The following is a 21,525-nucleotide window of genomic DNA, read 5'->3' on the forward strand; positions in this document are numbered from 1 at the left end:
CAGGATATTGTAACTTAACATACTCTACTTCAAAACCAGGATACTTTCAAGTTGAAGTGACAGGATATTGTAACTTAACATACTCTACTTCAAAACCAGGATACATTTCTTCCATAACTCCTACAAAAACTATAACAATTACAAGTATTTCACCTCATAATACAAGGTACTGTTATGTTTTCAGGTTTTTTTTTTTTTTTTTCTTAACAGTATGATGAGGATTTCTGATCTTAGTCTGGCCAAATGTTATTTAGCTAACATCAATTCCCATAATCGTAAACAGAACTACGTAAACAGAACTACGTGCTCAGGTTTTGGATAAAGAGGAGGGATTTGGACTTGCCTTGGAGAAAAAATTCTATGCTCTTTATGTTATGTTAAAGCCTCCAGAGATAACAAATATAGACTGGCAAGTGATAAAAGTTCAGTGGTTCTGGGTTTACAGGTCTCTGAAAATGAGTTATGCACCCCTGAAGCCTACGTGGCCAAGTCCCATCCAGTATGAGAACCATCCAGTATGCTGAAATCCTTAAGGGGTTTTCTGAGGCCTACCTATTTTTTAATAATAACATACAATTTATCAAGGGATAGTTCCCAAGGGATTCAATGGGAAAGGAGAAGGAAGTAGGCTGAGAGGTAACCTTTTGGTTCTTTTGAGATACAGAAAACATCTGAATTTGCTAGCAGCTTAACCTTCAAGTTAACCCAAAATGGGAGGAGTAACAGACAGCTGTATCTGAACATGAGAAGACTTCTGTCTGTAACAGATGGTAGATTAGTGTACTTGTGTGTCTGAATGCAGCATTCTTTTCTGGCTGCTTTATGCTGGATTTATCAATAATTTCCTTTTTGATTAGATCTGGGTACATATGTGTACAAAGCACTTGGTTTGTATGAGGTTCAGAAGGCTACACAAAACTGTTTATATAGACTAGAAGAGAGGAGCCCTCCATGACCATAATCAGAATGAGAAAAGTGAGAGCCACAGGAAAGAACCACGTGCTCTAAAGGCTTAAAGTAGGCCAGGCCAGGTTGGGCTAAGACAGCAAAGCTTATATGCAGCATCTGCCTGAGCTGTCGAAGAATCGGCACATTCACAGGTGAGAGGAAAGTAATTTATGAAGTTCAGTGAAAATCTCTGACAAACAGCTCTAAAAGTAGACTTTCATAAATAGATAAATGTACAAAACATGGATTAGCATCCAAAATGCCATGTACTTTGACAATTCCTTGATACATAAACTTTTTTTTAACAATATTATATTTTATCAGGGTATTTCCAAAGAGCCAGGCATTGTAGGTGACACAAAGCCTAAAACGTGGTCCTTGCCATTAAAGGCTTTCAAAGATCCACGGAAGCATGTAAGGGCAAGTGTGCCACTGCCACCCTTGGCCCTGTCCTTTGGTCAAGACACCTTTGGTCCTTTACACACTACAGCTGGAATCTTGGACTGCCCATCATTCCATTGCATTCCGAAGAATGTAGCCTTTTCCCGGAGAAACTCCTTTCTTCAATGCTTCAGGCCAGCTGTGAGTCTCAAAGTAAGTGGACAGGACATCAAACACTGTTGGAGGTAAACAGAAGGTGGTGGCCATTCAGGAGAAAAGACTAGTGAAGGACTAACTCGGAAGAGGGTGTCCTCCGATTATGTGGTGGTTAGGTCATGGGAAGAGAAGAAAGGACACAGCCCTGCCTACGTACAAGGACTCAACTTACTCTGAGGAGAGGCCTGTTAATAGGTAACACCGCAACAGAGGAATGCAGCACCATGGCAACACAGACAAGGGCCTGACGGGGGCTGCAGTGGGAGGAAAGGCCCCTGAGATGCTCCTGAACTGAAGCCTATAGAGCAAAGATGCCAGCCAATCAAAGTAGATGGCAGGGCCAGCATTCTAGGCAAAGGGGTACTGTCACCCAGGAACAAAGGAAATGAGAAACGCCTGCCAGCAAGTACATGAAGGAGCGTCTAGGTATATGAGTCACAGGAGACTGGATCATGGGGGCACTGTACTCAAGGCAGGTCCGAGAAAACAGTTAACAGTGCCGCCCACGAAAAAGGACTAGGAAATGGCCAGGAAGGAGGCATGTTGGGCTGGGCTGCGTGAGCAGTACCTTGATTGATGGCCAGCACTTCTGAATGGTAGTTTTTCTCATTCTGACGCCTGACCATGTATTCCTGGATCGGCAAGCGGGCTGTCTTCACAGAGTAGTCTCGAGCTTTTTGAAATGTCACCTTCTGTAAATCAAATTTTCTTATAAAATTACATGTGAAGATATTCACTGTAATAGGCACCGCCAATTTTGAGAATTTCTACACACTGCTACTTTTAGCTGGCAGAAAGATGAGAGAGAACAATGTATTCAAACTGCACATCTGAACAGCACTCTTCTTTACTGCCTCCGAGAGGTCATCTGCCCGTCTCAGGAGACTGTGACAAGGAGGACGGATGGTAAGCAGTAATCCTGCCTTTGCAGTAGAGCTCTTTCCCACTCCCAACTATTTATTTTAAAATATCTCAAATCTAGGAAATCTAAAAGAATCACTGAATTCATTCCTCACTTGTTAATTATAAATGAGATTCCTGTCATCTACATTCACCAGCTAACGTTATCAAATCTGTCTCAAAGTGAGCTACAGACATCTAACACTCCCTCTCTTAGTACTTAACCTTCCCCTGGAGAACAGTGGACTTCCCCTTTGACAGCACTTCGTTTTCATTTCTGAAAATCCTGTAAGATTATTAACACACAACCAGTACTAAAGTCTCCCCAGTGTCTCTTCTAAAGCTTTCCCCATAATCTATAATCCAGTCAAGGCGTCCATAGTACACTTGACAGGTTTTGTTTGTAAGAAGGGCTCAAGTGATTGCTGCAGACATGTCACTGTATCTAATGATGCTTTGTTTTCTTACATTCCTTTAAAACAGCTCCTGTTTGTTTCAGTAGCTATCACAGTGGCTTTTTGGAAAGTTCCATCGTCTTGCAGAATGTCCCATCCTAGATCTTGTTTCCTCATGATTGAATTTTAATTTTTCAAATTTTGAGCAAGAATACTTGACAGGGAAGAGTATTACACCAGGAGACATAGGATGTCAGTCCTGGTGATACTCAGTCTCATCAGATTTGGAGCTGATGATAACCAATGGCTTCATTGTAATGGTACATTTGGCCTTGGTACTCTGCCAGGGCACACTCTGAGATAGCTGGTAACGGCCTCACTTAACCTGCTGCCTGAATCAGCGACTACACTGGGAACACCAAACAGTGACTTTCTAATTCCTACATGCAGGCTTCTTCTGTAGGAGACCCCCTGCCCGTTTTCAGATTATTATTATGACACTATGGAACACTTAGGGGTTTTGTTTTGTTTTGTTTGAGACAGAGTTTCTCCAGGTAGCCCTGGCTGTCCCAGAACTCACGCTGTAGACCAGGCTGGCCTCGAACTCACAGAGATTCGCCTGCCTCTGCCTCCCAAGTGCTGGGATTAAATGCATGTGTGTGTCACCATGTCCGGCAGAATAGTTTTAAAACTAATGTACTTCATATTGGTGTGTCTCACACAAAATACTTCTACATACATGATAAACACATGTAAAATAGACCAACAAATGCACCTAAGAAAAGTGAACCATGGCGCCTTGAGAGTTGAGGGAAGGATACTTATTTCTCAATATGTTCCTTTTCGCAAATGTAAACTATTATATCATTATTCAACTTAAAAACAATGCAGTGTATGTTAATTAGTGAATATAAGCAAAAAACAATAATATTTGAATAACAGAAACAAAAATTAAAACTTCAGTAACAGCTTAATTATTCTAATAGGGGCTGGAGAAATGGCTCAGCGGTTAGTGCACTTGTTGTTCTTACGGAGGACCTGGGTTCGATTCCCAGTACCTACAGGCAGCTAACAATGATCTATAACTCTTGTTCCAGGGGATCTGATGCCCTCTTCTGACCAGGCATGCACATGGGGCACAGACATACATGTGAGCAAAACATTCATATATATAAAATAAAAAACTAATTTAAAGAAGAAGCCTGGACAATCCTACTGATTTGAGGTCCTGTGGGAATAAGACTCACATCAGCAAGAAAGTTAGTCCAGAAGAAGCTGACTAATCTCTCACAGAGAAGAAAGTGCAGAGAAAAATGCTGAGTCAAGATCAGAGTCAGTAAGAGAGGAGACAGGAAGCAGCAAATGGCGCTGTCTAAATCACCGAGTGTGTCTCTCTGACCTCTGAATCTGCTCCTGTCTGCTAAGACTGCTGACACAGCCGGCCGGCTGATGAGAAGAGGGACCTTCAGGCGGGAGAGGCACCTTAGGAACAAGCTCTTCTTGTTCCCATGCAGCTGCTAGGCCTTCTGGGTAAGATAACAACGGGGCAAATGCCTATCCTAGAAATGGGCTAAGATGTACACTTACCTTCTGAATGCTTTCATCTACAAGTCCACCAATGATGTAAACTGTGTTTTGATCAATGTCTTCAAGGGCTAATGGAAAAATGAAGGCCACTGAGATGAAATTTGTTTTATAATTTCTAAATCCAAAGAAAGCAAAAGGAAAGAAATACCACCAATATTAATACAACTAATACAACACAATGAAAAGCTAATCCTCGGAAGACAAAGCAGGCAGCCTGCAGGAGATCTGAAAAATGCATGTGGTGTGCTGAAAGCGACACCATGTTAGAGAGGAAACAAAACCAAACTACAGAGAAATGTGAGATAATATGACAGCACCATGACCACCTAATACTAGTCAGTGTGAAAATCATGTGAAACAGGATATTCTGGGGGTGTGTGTGAGTGTGTGTGTGTGTGTATTGTAGTTTATGTACATATACAAACCATATCTATATAAACAGTGATATAACACTGGCCCCACGTTGCTCAGGAAGCTGGACTGCCAGGCAGCACTCAGAGTCCAAATGAAGACGGAACTAGACTCTGAAGCATTGGTTATCTGCCCCCAAGAGAGGTCAGTTCATCCCCCAGTTTCTCCTCCCCCAACACTCTCTTGGATGGAGTAACAACAAATGTGCCACAGGAAATAATGAACCAAAGTGGAGGAACAAAGTAAGACATGAACCCACAAGGAAAAGGCACTTACCCTGTTCTGAGTCGGGAGTCAGGTACACAAGGGTCTCCAGAGGAAATAAACTAAAGCAGTCTTCTTCTGTTACATCTAGCTGGAAATACAGAGGTTATCGCACAAGTGGGATAGAGTTAAAACAGCACAGCGCACAACTCACACCGCTTACTGGACACCTAGTGTCTGTCAGGCCCAGCTCTGCTGTCCTGGGAGCTGCAGGTCTGAGGGCTTCATGCAAAGTGCTTATTAAACAAACAAATAGCACAGACATTTAAACCGCAGAAATGAGACAAAGTGGCCAGGGGCTCCCAGAGGACCACGGGGCATACACCAGCACTCAGGTGAGGCAGTACCACACTAGGGATGGCTCTCTGGTGGAAGGAACACTAGAGCCCGGTTTCTGGAAAGAGGTGAGACTGACACATGGGAAATCACCTCAGACGGCAGGAACACAGGACACAAGCACTGTGGGGTGTCCTTCTGTATGCTGTGAATATGTGTCTCTCTCACTGGTTGATAATAAAGCTGTTTTGGCCTATAGCCAGGCAGAATAAGGCTGGGCAGGAAAGCCAAACAGAGATACAGGGAGATGAAGAAGGGTGGAGTCAGAGAGATGACAGCTAGCCACTCAAGGAAGAAGATGCCAGAGAACGGGTAGGCCATGGACCACGTGGCAATAAATAGATTATTAGAAATGTGTTAATTTAAATGTAAGAGCTAGCTAGTAACAAGCTCAAGCTATTGGCCAAACATTTATAATTACTATAAGCCTTGGAGTGATTACTTGGAAGCAACTGTGGAGTGGGCCGTGTCAGAAAAGCCTCTGATTACACAAGAGAGGCCGGTGAAGCAGTAAAGGAGGCAGCTAGCCATGCAGTGCCACACGGCACATCTCACACCCATGGCCTCCGTGACTTCCCCAGGGAAGGCTACAATAACAGTCTTGGCTACACAGCAGCACAGAGGGGCATCTTTAGTGCCAATCCTTGAGACAGATTCGGATTCTCACTTGCATATCTGCTGCTACTTTTATGAGAACCTCAGCAAGGGATGGAAAGTCCTGTAGTTCTTCCCAAAACATCATAAAGCCACACTGCTTCCAAAAATAGCATTTCTCTTCCTCTAACAGCCATGTTTCCTACCTTTCCATGACTGGAGGATATGGGTTAGCACGAACTAGACAGGTTATAAAACACAGCCCTAGACACTGGGAATATCAGTTTGCCAATACAGAGCAAGAATGAGAAAAAATGTAATACAAGAAGTAATGCATGATTCTGAGGCTTTTTAGAGTGCAACAGTGAAAATATCATTTATATACAGACATTGCACTTGTCCTCAGCACCCATGGGGATTGGTTCTAAGATGGTCCCACAGACACCAAAATCTAAGCATGCTCAAGTTTCTTATATAAAAAGCCAGTGTTTACACGAGTTACATGCTCCTGAAGACTTTACATCATCTCAGACTGTCTTAATGCCCAGGACACATAAATAGTTCTTATGCTATACCTTTAGTTTCCCCTTGTTTTTGGAGACGGTGTCTCACAATGGCCTAGGACTCAGTAGGTGGTTCAGGCCAGCCTCAAACTTGACAGTCTCCTGCCTTAGCCTCTGAAGTGCTGGATTACAGGCATGAGCCACCACACCTGGTTATATTGTATTACAGAGGGAATAAATGGCAAGAAAAAAGTATCTATGTGTTCACTACAGATGTAATTTTTTTTCCAAATATTTTTTAAGACTCTGTTAAGGCGGATGAGACAGCTCAGTGGTTAAAGACAACAGCCACCAAGCCTGCCTTGAGTCCTGTCCCAGGACCCACATGGTGGGAAGGGAGAACCAACTCTCATTGTCCTCTGACCTCTACATTCATGCCATGGCATACACACATACACACACTAAATGGAAGATTAAATAAATGCAATAAAAATGCAGTTAAATGTGGGGATGTGGAAGCCACAGGTAGAGCAAGCAGCACATTCAAGACGAAGAAGCAAAACCTTTCCATTAGGACAGGAGCACTTTTAGATAATTCAGTAACATGTCAAATGATTCTTACCAAGTACGCAGAAAATCCATCATTCATCCTCAAACACTCTTCATAGAGGGGACTGTCAGTTGAGAATCCAGTGAGGCAGATCCAAAAGGGCCTGCTGGCTTTTTTGTTTGAACCATACAACCTTCGAAGCTGTCCCGCCAGCCTACTCAATTCCTGTAAAGCGATGAGGACAACTGAGCAGAAAGAACAATGACAGCTCTGCCAGCCTCGCAGGTGGAGTCCCACAGCACTAACTCCTGACGCTGCTCCACGGGACTCATCAACGAGCCTGGCCCCTCTGCCCAGGACCAGCACACGTAGAAGTGTTACACTCTACAACATCACACATACAGACAAGGTTAAGATAACGACACTAGCCCGGAAATACTTGTGAGTGCAAAAACTGAGAGTTCCTCCTGCTGACTCTGCGGCTGGGTATTTAAAGATATTTGGAAAGATTTCTTCTGCTTTTATCTAAGGTTTTTTATTATGTGATGTTCAATATTTAAATTATTAAAAAAGGTTAGAGTAGCAACACTTTCATGGTACATTTGGTAAAGGTTTTTATTATGTGATGTTCAATATTTAAATTATTAAAAAGGGTTAGAGTAGCAACACTTTCATGGTACATTTGGTAAAGTTTTTTATTATGTGATGTTCAATATTTAAATTATTAAAAAGAGTTAGAGTAGCAACACTTTCATGGTACATTTGGAACCATCACCCTAACTTTAAGAGATGCCAAAGTGTTGGAAGTTTTAATTTCCCTCCCTAATCCTAGAAAGTTGTTTCATAATCTAGCTTGATTTGTGCGATACTGAATAAAAGGCGTAACAGGCTTTGGGTTTGATTTAATCTGCTCTCCCAGTTAACATAAAGGGAGATTGCCTTGCCCACTTTCTGAATGCTTGTTTATGGCTGCTGCCTCTGCCTCCACAGTGCTGGGGTTAAAGGCGTGCACCGCCACATCCTGCCTCCTTGTTCACTTTTCAGAAGGCTACAGTTAGAGGTTCCACTGAGAGCCCTAGAGACGCAGTCCTCCTAGTTTCTCTGAGAAACACGTAACGTTAGTACACATAACGGTGATGTCTGAAATAAGATTCCCTATGGTGTAAGGCCAGTATCATGTGCTGGTTTGACTTCTGGCACAACTGAGATGACCTCAAAAGCCAAATTCAAGCTCCCCTGCCGCTCTGCCTTTCCAGATGAAACAAGTGCCCGAGCTAAAAAGCCTTCTTCATCGAGTAAACGAGGCACAGTTCCTGTTTATCGATATTTGGCCCCAGCAGCCCATGAGATCATGCAAACAAGCCAACCACATTGTCCTGTGGGACCCAGGGGACATCTCATCTTTGACACTACAAAGCCAGCCCATTGCTTTCTCTTCCCAAGCATAACCCTGTGTGGCTTTGTGTGGCTTGTCACATCCTCCTCCCTAGGCTGAGAGTCCAGGAGACTAATAGACTGCTGTCAATCTCATCTGTTCACTTTTCAGAAGGCTACAGTTAGAGGTTCCACTGAGAGCCCTAGAGACGCAGTCCTCCTAGTTTCTCTGAGAAACACGTAACATTAGTACACATAACGGTGATGTGTATATGTGATCATGTGCATATGCTCAGCCATCTCCAGAACCCCACAGGTAAGTCACTCCCTTGCTAAAGGAAATATTGAGAAATAACTAAAATGTAAACACTCCAAGAAGACTGCCCACCAGGAACCCTCCCCACAACATGCTGCCAAGCTAGTATTTCTCTTCCAAGCAGAAGGACAGAGATTTAGTGTCTGGAGAACTGAACCGGCAAGGGTCCATCCAGACTGAAAACATCAAGGCCAGAGTGGTAGGCTCCAAAGAGAAGAGAAACTGCAAAATAAACATACGCTCCTTTCCAACAGCCACTGTGGGACTCGCAGCCTAGAATAGAAAACCAGACACTTCTAGATTAGAAGAGAGCCACAGAAGCTGGCGATGGTCACCCACTTCACACAGGCTGCTCCCTTCCATGCCTCCCTCAGGCACTGAGTATTCTACCTTCTTTGACATGTGGTGAGTCATGCTCAAGTCAACACACAGTCTTGGTCCTGAGTGTTTGGCTTCCAAAAGTCTCTCTTTGGTTAAGGCTTTCAAAAAGCGTTTGCTGTGCTGGGGGCAGGTGCCTGCGACAGAAATACCAGAGAGGATTACGAGTGGGCTAGAACAGGGGCTGCGATCAACAATTAATAAATAAATGGGACCTCATCAAACCAAAAAGCCTCTGCGTGACAAAGGACAGTGTCATTCAGATACTGCAGCAGCTCCAGAATGGGAAAAGATTATTACCAATTACACATCTGATACAGAGCTAATATCCAAAGGATATAAAGAATTCAAAAAACTATGTATCAAGAAACCAAATAACCCAATTAAAAAATGGGATATAGATCTAAACAGAATTCTCAAAAGGGGAAACTCAAATGAGAAACAAAGAAATGTTCAACAACCTTAGCCATCAGAGAAATGCAAACCAAAACTACTTGGAGATTTCACCTTACACCATCAGAATGGCTAACATAAATAAATAAAACAAGCAACAGCTCATGCTGGCGAGGATGTGGCGTAAAGGGACACTTCTCCACTACTGGTGGGAGTATAAACTTGTGCAGTCACTATGGAAATCAGTGTGGTGGTTCCTCAGGAGTATGAAAATCAATATACACCAAGATCCAGCTTTACCACTTGAGCATACACCCAAGGATGCTCCATCCTCCCACAGAGACACTTGCTCAACAATGTTCACTGCTGCTCTATTCATAATAGCCAGAGAAAACAACCTAGACATCCCTCAACAGAAGAACAGATAAAGAAATTGTGAAACATTTACCCAATGGAGTATTACTTAGTAGTTAAAAAATTGATATCATGAAATTTGCAGGTAAATGATGGAACTAGAAAAAAATCATCCTGGGTGAAGTATTCGAGAACCAGAAAGACAAATATGTTATATATATTGCTTATGTGTGGATGTTAGCTGTTAAGTCAATGATAACCAAGCTCTAATCCATAGAGCCACAGAGGTTGGGTATAGATAAGGGACTATGGGGGACAGGTCTCCCTGGGAAAGGGAAATAGAATAGATAGCTATGGAGGGGCTGGAACAGGGGGATCAAGTGGGAGGGGAAGGAGAGAGGGGCACGAAAGGGGGAATAATGGAGAGAGCCAAAATGAAGGGCCATTTGAGGGGTAGTATGGAACCTAACACAGTAGAAGCTTCCTAAAATATATACATATATGAAGGTGATCTAATAAGGGGAGACAGAGTCCCAGCTGGTCATCTCTTGTTACCAAATGATTCTTCCAGTGCTGGGATTAGGTTACATCTAAATGAGTGGTTGGCCAAAGGCCCCATGGGTATCCCCAAACAACCTAGGCTGTTGTGGATTATTTGTACACTGTGTGAAGATGTGTTGCTGTGATTGCTATAATAAAATGTCCAGAGAGAAAACTCTGGGAAGAAGAAAGGCGGAGTCACCAACAAGATGGAGAGGAAACAGGAGGTGTAAGATGGAACAGAGGTAACACAAAGTGACAGAATGTAGATTAATATAAATGGGTTAGTTTAAGTTATAAGAGCTAGTTGAGACAAGCCTAAGCTAAAGGCCAAGCTTTCATAATTAATAATGAGTCTGTGATTCATTATTTGTGGGCTGGTGGGCCAAAGATAGTGTGACAAGAAAGCTTGCTACACCAGGACATTGCCAAAACTATATGTTGCTCTCCACAAACTGACAGCAAGTTCCCATTGCTGAAGACAACACCTACACAGCTCATTGAACATGGAGAAGTCCAGCTGGTGCCTACATGGAGCCTTCACCCCTACATTCCAGTATCTTTAGTATAGGAAGGCACTCTGTACGCTTCCAAAAGAGAAATGTAAACACCAAGCCAGTCACAAATCCTTTGATATACAATGGTGTTCTGACTGCAAAATATGCTAGGGCAATAGTGGCACAAAGCTTGTGGGAGTAACCAACCAATGTCTGACTTAAGGCCCATTCCATGAGATGGAACCTATATCAACACTGCTTGGGTGGCCAAGAACCAGAGACTAGATAGCGCAGGGACCTAGGGTAAAACCAAATGCTATTCGTCTAAAACAAACAAAAAAACCACAAGAACCAAAACAAAAAACAAAAAACAAAAAACAAAAACAAAAAATCCGAATACATAGCAATAAAATGATTCCTAATGATATTTTGCTATACTCATAGATCAGTGTCTTGCTCAGCCAGCATCAGAGAAGCTTCCTCCTGCAGCAGATGGGAACAAATATACAGACCCACAGCCAGACATAGTGCAGAGTAAGAGATGTTGAAATAATTAGCTCTAAGTAGGATATCTCCATCAAATCTCTCCCCTAAGGACTAGGGGGTCCCGGGGGAAGAGGAGGCAGGAAGAGGTTAAGAGCCAGAGGGAATGGAGGACACTAAGAAAACAAGGCCCTGTAACTCAGCATGATCACAGCTCATATGAAATCACAGAGGCTGAGGCAGCATGCACAGGGTTTGTACGGAGCTGCACCAGTTCCTCTGAGTACATATCTTCCAGTTTAGTGTTTTTATGGGATTCCTCTTGTGCCTTCTTTGGGCTCCTTTCCTTCTGTTTGTCTTGTCCAACTCCAGTGCGATAGTTTTTGTTTTATATTATTATATCTTATAATATAATATAACAGTGCTAAAAATTATAAATTATGCACTCACAGTTATCGTTACCTGGGTGTTCTGCACGTTTGACTTTTCTTCTTTCTTTTTCCTGCTTCCTTTTGCTCTTCTTCGAGGAGACTATCCTTTCCCAGTGTCTCTGTTTTCTCTGCACATTTTTCTTCCATTATCCAGAAAACAAAATCGTTTGAGAACTCCATAAGACTCAGAAAGGAAAATGGACATCAGAGTCACCTTTCTGCATTTACATATAGTTAGAGAGGAAAAAGGATGTCTGTCTTAAAAACAATCCTACTGGCTTGTGTTTAATTTTATCACTATGATTTCTTCGCTATTTTATTTTCATTGGTGAATATTCACTGTACACAGTGCGAGTTATTATTATTGTATGCATTGCTTGGTATCTGACTCAGGGCCATGCAAGGCAACAGTTCTCACTGAATAATACCTCTACCTAGGTTATAATTAGAGAGAACATCACCCCCACTGCACCATCATAATAGTAACTTTTCCAGGTTATAGAAAATCCATTTGGGACAGAATCTAAAGAATGGAGTTTGGAGACCCTGATCCTTTTAGAGGCATATCAAAATTTCCTTTAAATTTTTATTTACATTCTTAAGACTCAAATGAAAATGATACCTTAATCAAACTAGCAGGAGTGAATTTAACACTTAGAACACACAAAATTCATTCTCAACTCCTTTCATGTCCTGATCGACCCTTAGAACAGAGGTCTCTGGGACACTCATCACGCAAGCTCGCAGCACATACCGAGCTCCATGTCGCACTGTTTGCAGGGCAGACCTCTTCCTCTTGGTGCTCGCACTCCACATCCATCTGCAGAAGCTGGAAGCTCTCAGAGAGTCCATCTTCACCTCCGTCCTCTGGGAAACCTTCTTGTCCGGGCCACACCAGTGACTCTGTTCTCTGAGCACTCCTTTCCAACTTACAGTCCATGAGCTCTCGTCACTTACACAGCCAACTCCCTACATCCAAAAGTCAAATAGGGTTACTGTGTTAGCGATGAGCAGGTGTACAATACTGACCCAGACTGAACTAAGAAAAGCATGTTGCAGAGTGTTCCAGAGAGATAATTCAGCAAAGAGTGTTCAGCAATAAAGAAGCCAAATACACTTCTTGGATTACAAAGACTGGATACTTCCAAGCGATCGATACCTACCACAGAGAGCCAAGTTTTCCTCGTGTTCTTTGGAATGCACTGTGTCATTATGAGTCAGTTTTCAAATCAGTCCTTTAGCAAATACTTCTTAAGCATCGACCACATACAAGGTCCTGAGCTAGTAAAAAAGTATGGTAGATTCCTGGGGTTTGGTGACAAGGTCAGGACTTTTACTAAGCCTCACGTCCACCCTACATCTCAGTAGCATTACAGCAGAAAGCCAGTCACCACTGAGAATGCGTAACGTCCCTTCGAGGGCTGAGGTTGAAAAAATATGGAGAAGCACCGTAACTGTGGTGTTCAAACTCCCAAAACAGAGAGGTTGGTGATGCTTGTGCAAGCTGGCCTCGAACTCATAGTGATCCACTTGTCTTCACCTGAGTGCTGGAACTAGACATGTTCACCACCGTGCCCTGCTGGTTCAGGGCTTCTTAAACTTTGTCTACTTGTAACTCTTTCATCTGAGAACACATTTAAACTATCTTAATTCTTTATTATTATATGTATGTCCACGACATGTGTGCATTTGGTAGTGGGGTATCCATGGACAGAGTGTATCTGAAGAACAAAGGAAAACTGAGTGGAGTTAGTTCTCTCCTCCCTTTACACGGAATCTGAGGACCAAAATCAGGTTATCAGGCTTGTACAGCAAGGGCCTTGGCCTCCTGTGATGTCTTGCTGGCTTTCACCCAAGGAATTTTTATGCAAGTCTAGGTATATAGTATATACAAACATATTATATATATATAAAAGTCAAACAACTGATAATCACAAAGAAATTCATTTTAAAACAGTTCTTTGGTATACAAATACTTTTACCATTTACTAAAGATGAGAGCAAATTTTCATCCCAATGAGAGAGAGGTGCTTATTTATTTTCATATAAAGAATTCAATCTTGGCTGAATATCTGATACTGTAGGATAGAATGCTTCAGTGTTTTTTAAAATTGATTGATTTTTGATTCTGTAATTGTCAAAGCTGAGAATGCCACCTCACATAAATATGTGGTACAAAGTGGCAGAAGTATATATTTCAGAAATTGTTGGAAATTCTGTCCTAATCACAACCCAAAATTCAATTAATAGTTTTATAGTAAATATTTTATTTTTATTTTAAAAAATACGTGTATATCTGAGTGTGGGTTTCTGCATGTGTGTACAGTGCATGCAGAGCCCTAAGAGGGGACTGGGTTTCCTGGAATTGGAGTTGCAGATGGTTGTGAGCTACTGCTCAATTGGGTGCTGAGAACCAAACTTCAGTTGGCTGCAACAGCAGTACACACTCTTAATTGCTGGGTCGTCTCTCTAGCCACATAGTCAATAATTTTGTTTTTGTTGTTGTTTTGTTTATTTGAGACAGGGTTTCTCTGTGTAGCCCTGGCTATCCTAGAAATCACTGTGTAGACCAGGCTGGCCTTGAACTCAGATCCACCTGCCTCTGCTTCCCGGGTGCTGGGATTAAAGATGTGTGCCATCGCCGGGCGGTGGTGGCGCACGCCTTTAATCCCAGCACTCGGGAGGCAGAGCCAGGCGGATCTCTGTGAGTTCGAGGCCAGCCTGGGCTACCAAGTGAGTCCCAGGAAAGGCGCAAAGCTACACAGAGAAACCCTGTCTCGAAAAAACCAAAAAAAAAAAAAAAAAAAAAAAAAAAAAGATGTGTGCCACCACTGCCTGGCATTAATAATGTTTTAATGAAATTAAGTCAGCAACCCAAAAAGCGGTTTCTCTTTTATTTACAAATTGTATTTTATTCATTGTCATTATTACAGCATGTGTGCTGGTACGTGTGTGTCGTGTACACGTGGCAGAAGATAGCTACTGGGGGTCAGCCCTCAGTTTATCAGGGTGTCTGTGCTAACCCATCTCACTGGTCCCAAACGCTATTCTAACACAATCCAACCTAAAGATACCCTATCTGGAGCACCAGAGGGATGGCTCAGCAGTTAAGTGCACTGACTGCTCTTCCAGAGGACCCTGGTTCCATTCCCAGCACCCACATGACGGCTCACACCCATTCCAGTTCCAGGGAATCCAAACTCTCTTCTGGCTCTGAAGACACCAGGCACACACACAGTATACAGACATACATGCAGGCAAAACACTCATACACATTGAAAATATAAGATAGTTAAAAATGTATTTTAAAAAATACATTTTAGTACTCACATGCTAAAGAATGATAGCAGGAGAACAATGAGTCTGTTTCCCATAATTTAACCACATGTTCTGTAAGAACAGAGACTGTATGTACAGCAAAGACCCTGCAGTTCAGAACACAAGTCTCCTACGTGAGCCACATTAGTGGGCACTGTAGGGTGGGATGGGATGATCAGAGCAAAGGGAGCATGTTGTATGTTCAGAGTCAACCCAGCAGCAGTCACCTGGATTCATTACACTTTTGATTTAGAATTAATTTTTGGTCACTGTATGTTCAGAAACCTTTTACTGTTGCCAAATTGTTCATAAACCCCACAATGAGTGACACAACACTACATGAGGTTGTGACCCAAAGTTTAAGAAGTTAGATCTAGGCGGTTAGTGAGGTGTCATAAGCAAGAGTAGTGTGACCGCTGCCCACAGCTGGTCCTGGGTTGAGCCGTGCTTTCCGACTATTTTTGAAAGCTTTATCTTGACAATGTAAGTGTATGCAATGTGATTCCCACACATGGGAAAATGCCTGTTTGCAGTGAAAAGTCACGACCCTCACCATTTATCCCCTCAGCTCCTAGAGCAGGCTTTGATAATTACACAGCTGTTTTATGTGTGAGACCAGCCCCCACATTTATTTTACCCCAGGGACTCTTGAGGAGTGAGGGATAAGAGACTTAGATAGAAATAGAGAGGAGAGAAACAGAAACTCAGGATAGCCTCGGGTGGGCCTGGATCCTCTTTTTTTTTTTTTGGTTTTACAAGTCAGGGTTTCTCTGTGTAGTTTTCCTGGAACTCACTCTGTAGCCCAGGCTGGCCTCGAACTCACAGAAATCTGCCTGGCTCTGCCTCCCAAGAGCTGGGATTAAAGGCGTGCGCCACCACTGCCCAGCTGGGCCTGGATCCTTATCCACCGGCCCAGAGCTTTATTCCAAAGGGCTTTTTATAACAATGCCAAGGGGAGGGGCAAAAGACTTCCCCCTTACTAGATACAGCCAAGTGTAGGCCCTTCCAAACACCTGGTACTCAGGCCCATGGTCCATTTACCCTCTTATGCAGTCCTGCTGGGTACAGCCACTAGGAAACCTCGGTGGGCTCCAACAGTTTTTAGCACTTCTGGTAATAAATACAATGACCTGGAGTAATATGCTTACACCTTCCTTGATTTCTAATGTTTTTGAGCTTTGAATTTACCAAATCCAAGTGAAACATGGGAATTCAAATCACGTAACACAGTCTTTTAATATTTTTCGTCTTTTGAAATTTTTCTTTTTTGAGGTCTGGTGCTGGGGATTGAACCTTTGGCCTGTGTATTGTTAGGTAGGTGCTCTAACCACTAAACCATATCCTCAGCGCTTTCATTAGTGATACCGATCTTTAAATTTTACCTAAGGGTGATTTACAATATATAGAAAGTGCAGAAAATGATTTTTTGTTTTGTTTTGGTTTTGGTTTTTCGAGACAGGTTTCTCTGTGTAGCCTTGGCTGTCCTGGAACTTGCCTTGTAGACCAGGCTAACCTCAAACTCACAGAGATCTGCCTGCCTCTGCCTCCCAAGTGCTGGGATTAAAGATGTGTGCGACCCAAAACTGGATATCAACATGTAGAAGGCTGCAAATAGATCCATATCTATCACCGTGCACAAAACTTAAGTCCAGGTGGATCAAGGACCTCAACATAAATCCAGCTACTCTGAACCTGCTAGAAGAGAAAGTAGGAAGTAGCCTTGAACGCATTGGCATAGGAGACCACTTCCTAAATAGAACACCAGTAGCACAGACACTGAGAGAAACAATCAATCAATGGGACCTCTTGAAACTGAGAAGCTTTTGTAGAGCAAAGGATACGGTCAACAAGGCAAAGCGACAGCCTACAGAATGGGAAAAGATCTTCACCAACCCCACATCTGACAGAGGACTGATATCCAGAATATATAAGGAACTCAAGAAATTAGACATCAAAATGCTCAACAGTCCAATTAAGAAATGGGCTATAGAACTAAACAGAGAATTCTCAACAGAGGAAACTCAAATGGCCGAAAGACATTTAAGGAATTGCTTAACATCCCTAATCATCAGGGAAATGCAAATCAAAACAACTCTGAGATACCACCTTACGCCTGTCAGAATGGCTAAGATCAAAAACACTGAAGACACCTTATGCTGGAGAGGATGTGGAGCTAGGGGAACTCTCCTCCACTGCTGGTGGGAATGCAAGCTTGTACAACCACTTTGGAAATCAATATGGCGCTTTCTTAGAAAATTGGGAATCCATCTCCCCCAAGATCCAGCTATACCACTCTTGGGCATATACCCAAGGAATGCTCAACCACACCACAAGAGCACTTGTTCAGCTATGTTCATATCAGCATTGTTTGTAATAGCCAGAACATGGAAACAACCTAGATGCCCTTCAACTGAAGAATGGATAAACAAAATGTGGTACATATACACAATGGAATACTACTCAGCAGAGAAAAACAATGACATCATGAGGTTTGCAGACAAATGGATGGATCTAGAAAAAATCATCCTGAGTGAGGTAACCCAGACTCAGAAAGACAAACATGGTATGTACTCACTCATAGCAGGATACTAGATGTAGAACAAGGATGACTGGACTGCTACTCACATCACCAGGGAGGCTACCTGGAAAACAGGACCCCAAGAAAGACACGGGGATCGTCCAGTGACAGAGAAATGGAATGAGATCTACATGAACAGCCTGGACATGAGTGGGGGTAGTGAAGGGCGAGGGTTGAGGGAAAGAGAGCTTGGGGGAGCGGGAGATCCCAGCTGGATCAAGAACAGAGAGGGAGAACAAGGAATAGGAGACCATGGTAAATGAAGACCACGTGAGAATAGGAAGAAGCAAAGTGCTAGAGAGGCCCACAGAAATCCACAAAGATACCCCCACAACAGACTGCTGGCAATGGTCGAGATACAGCCCGAACTGACCTACTCTGGTGATGGGATGGCCAAACACTCTAATTGTCGTGCTAGAAACCTCATCCAACTACTGAGGGATCTGGATGCAGAGATCCATGACTAGGCCCCGGGTGGATCTCTGGGAGTCCAATTAGCGAGAATGAGGAGGGTTTATATGAGCGAGAATTGTTGAGACCAAGGTTGGATAAAGCACAGGGACAAATAGCCAAACGAACGGAAACACATGAACTATGAACCAATGGCTGAGGAGCCCCCAACTGGATCAGGCCCTCTGAATAGGTGAGACAGTTGATTGGTTTGATCTGTTTGGGAGGCATCCAGGCAGTGGGACTGGGTCCTGTGCTCATTGCATGAGTCGGCTGTTTGAAATCTGGGGTCTATGCAGGATCGCTTGGCTCAGCCTAGGAAGAGGGGACTGGACCTACCTGGACTGAGTCTACCAGGTTGATCTCAGTCTGCGGGGAAGGCTTTGCCCTGGAGGAGATGGGAATGGGGGGCGGGCTGGGGGGAAGGTGAGGGGGGCGGGAGGGGGGAGAACAAGGGAATCCGTGGCTGATATGTAGAACTGAATTGTATTGCAAAATAAAAATTAAAAAAAAAAAAAGGAAAAAAAAAAAAAGATGTGTGCCACCATGCCCAGCTGAAAATGCAAATATTTTAAGGATCCAGTTCAATGAATTCGTGTGTGTGTGCGTTTGTGTGTGTGATAAACAGTCTATGCTACCCACTGTTCTCATTAAGGGGAAATCAACGTCCTTCTTTCCTTTCCAAGCCAATTTCCATCCTATTCCCACTGCCTGCCAAATACAACTACTATTTCATCTTCTACGAGCACCGACCAGCATGTCTACTCTAGTGGGCTCCAAGTGCCCCTTTAGAGCCTTTTCCTACGGTGTTCCTGAGGGCACCCATTTTGTTGTATGCATCAGTACTTTGCTCCTTTTTACTGCAGAGGAGTATTACCCTGGATAGCCCAGCTGGTACTCAGTCAGACTCAAGGGGACCGCTATGTGGATAATCAGAGCTCCTTTACTGGAATTCCCCCCTTGCATCCTGCTCTACAAATTCCAGCCATTTCATCAGCCCTGAATAAGTCTCTGTTCCTTCTCCAGGGACACCACTGCATTCTGACAGAAAGCCAGGGCCAGAGGGCGCTCAGCTTGTTTCTTTTCCCTCCAGAAGTTCAGTCCTGTCCTGTCTACTCTTAAAGACTTGAAAAGAGCCTACTTGAGAATTTTGTTCAGTTTTATAATTTATTGTCTAAAAATACACCCAGTACTTATTCCTTCTGTTTTGACAATTGCCAAAAGTCATTTTTATTACTTTATAGAATATTTTTAAGCGAGGCTTGGTGGCACATGCTTGTAATCTCAGTACTCTAGGAAGGTGAGGCAAGGTCAGCCACAAGTCGGAGGCCAGCATTACACCTCTTAACTAAAAAAATCTTTTCTCAAGGCAAGTAACATAGTAGAGTGCTTGCCTACCATGCACAAAGCCCTGGATTCAGTCCCTGGTACTGCATAAACCAGTTGTGACCGCTCAGGTAACACTAGCACTAGGAAGGTAGAAAACAGGAGGATCAGAAGTTCAAGATCATCCTTGGCTACATACAAAGTTTGAGGCTAGTCTGAACTACCCAAGACCCTGTCTCAAAATAAGTAAATAAATTCATGAAACATATATTCATAGACAGCAACAGATATATGAGTACCTAAATGTTTGACAATTATACCTCCCTTCTGCCTAGAATCGGCAACATTTTCCATTTCACTTACAGTAATCCCGTATCTACACAGATCATTATGGGCTATCCCTTCTGTCAATTTTCCTTTTTCTAAAAGATTCCATTTATTTGTTTATTTTATTTTTATTTGATTGATTAATTGATAGGGTTTCACTATGCAGCCCTGGCTGGCCTGGAACTTGCTATGTAGACTAGGCTGGCCTCCAATTCACAGATCCACCTCACCTCTGCCTTCCAAGTGCTGGGGTTAAAGCCCTAAAATTTAATTTTATTTAAAAAAATTATGTATGTATGTGGCTATGTGTCCGTTAGTACATATGTCCACGGAAGTCAGAGGCATCGGATCCCCTGGAGCTGAAGTTACAGGCAGTCATGAATTGCCAGACATGGATGCTGAGTACCAAACTCTGCAAGGGTCCTCTGCAAGGGCCATCTTTCCTGCTAGCCCCTTCTCCATCGATTTTCTTTAGCTCTCTCCGGTCTACCTATCCCCAAGCATACGAAATATCCCTATGTCTTTGCATAAACCGTTCTCTCTACCCAGGATGCTCTTTCCTTAATCTCACACGTCCTCAGTTCACGCATACTTTCACTACCCAACACTACCTACTTATTTTTTTTTGGTCTGATTTTCCCACGCCCTTACAAAGTAAATGTTCCGTTTGCTCAGACTTTCTATAAATACTTTTTGTATTAACTCCGCCATCCCCACCTCCGACCTTATAGCCCAAGTCCCACCGGATGAGCACAAACGCCGTCGCTAAGTGTCCAATCATCCTCTGCTTGCACAGTCTCCCATTTTTTCATTCTGGGCAGTGGGGCCCCAAAGCTAACACCTGCAGCACAGAACACCTACCTAGACCCCGACCGCGGGCCGCAGGGAACGTGGGTCTCGGTGGCCGAACCAGGGCAGGCAAGACCCAGAAGCCCCAAGATTGTGGGTGCCGCGGCCTCAGAGTAGGACTCGGTAGTCTCTAGCCAACCGTCAAAACCAGTGTCGTCCGCCGCGCCCCCTCCTCCGCCTGTCCCCGCGTACCTGACAATTACACCTAGCGCAGAAGAGCGCGAACACAGTTGATCCCGCCTCCGAACCACTTCCGGTTCCTGATCAGCTTCGAATGGCATTCTGGGAGTTATAGTTTTCAATTTGGCAACTCAATAGAGGATGCCAGTAGGGGCTTCTGTAACTCTGGGTTACAGAAGTTAGCTGAGGGTGGCAGTTCCAGCTCCTCGCAGATCTTGCTTGCACAGCTCAAACAGGTGACCAGGAGCTTTCTGGCTAACTGGAAACTGCAAAATGGGGGTAAACCAAGCTTTAAACCACCTGCCTTGTCTTTTGTCATCATGAGGCCCTTATGGTTTCCTGGATTTCCCCTCAACCAAAAGGGACCATGACTTAACACAGCCCGTTCCTGAGCACAGAGTGCTCCCTCTGCCGCCAGGCTGTCCGAGTTAAAAACCCAGACAAGATTTAGTAGGCAAGAGTCTAGCGGCTGGCTACATCCTTCATGTATCTCCCTTCACATAGCAACCCAGAAACAGGCTTAGACACACGAAATGACTTTTCCTTTTTAAGATTTATTTTTGTTTATGTGTATGGATGTTTTACTTGCATATGGATGCTCACCTCTTGAGTGCCTGAGGTATTTGGGAAAGTCAGAAGAGGGTGT

At 43.4% G+C, this 21,525-nt stretch overlaps 1 protein-coding gene across 5 annotated transcripts; it reads right to left on the reverse strand.

Moving 5' to 3' along the window:
- Positions 1-1,101: 1,101 nt before the first annotated feature.
- Positions 1,102-21,013, reverse strand: Trmt10b (tRNA methyltransferase 10B). Of its 5 annotated transcripts, none has more exons than XM_052716391.1 (9): positions 20,892-21,013; positions 12,606-12,820; positions 11,871-11,991; positions 9,166-9,290; positions 7,158-7,310; positions 5,115-5,193; positions 4,428-4,495; positions 2,114-2,237; positions 1,102-1,565 (listed from the first exon to the last, which is right to left on the reverse strand). In XM_052716391.1, the coding sequence occupies exons 2-9, from the start codon at positions 12,789-12,791 to the stop codon at positions 1,459-1,461; spliced, it is 963 nt and encodes a 320-aa protein (XP_052572351.1). In that variant the 5' UTR covers positions 12,792-12,820; positions 20,892-21,013; the 3' UTR covers positions 1,102-1,458. The 5 variants fall into 5 exon arrangements, 4 of the variants coding, with proteins under 4 accessions (XP_052572351.1, XP_052572352.1, XP_052572349.1 ...); XM_052716392.1 differs by lacking the exon at positions 20,892-21,013 and adding an exon at positions 20,712-20,885 and having other exon boundaries at positions 11,883-11,991; XM_052716389.1 differs by lacking the exon at positions 20,892-21,013 and adding an exon at positions 20,712-20,885.
- Positions 21,014-21,525: the final 512 nt, after the last annotated feature.

This window comes from Peromyscus californicus, unplaced genomic scaffold, assembly GCF_007827085.1.
Source record: "Peromyscus californicus insignis strain IS unplaced genomic scaffold, ASM782708v3 Scaffold_5__1_contigs__length_169319896, whole genome shotgun sequence".
Taxonomy (NCBI): Eukaryota; Metazoa; Chordata; class Mammalia; order Rodentia; family Cricetidae; genus Peromyscus; species Peromyscus californicus.

Excerpts from the sequence above, each read along its gene's own strand:
- Trmt10b (XM_052716391.1), bottom strand. The coding sequence starts at position 12,791 with ATGGACTGTAAGTTGGAAAGGAGTGCTCAGAGAACAGAGTCACTGGTG. Across the intron at positions 11,992-12,605 it reads ACAGTGCGACATGGAGCTCG|AAAAATGTGCAGAGAAAACA; the intron begins GTATGTGCTGCG and ends GGATAATGGAAG. Across the intron at positions 1,566-2,113 it reads AGTGCTGGCCATCAATCAAG|TGTTTGATGTCCTGTCCACT; the intron begins GTACTGCTCACG and ends TACCTCCAACAG.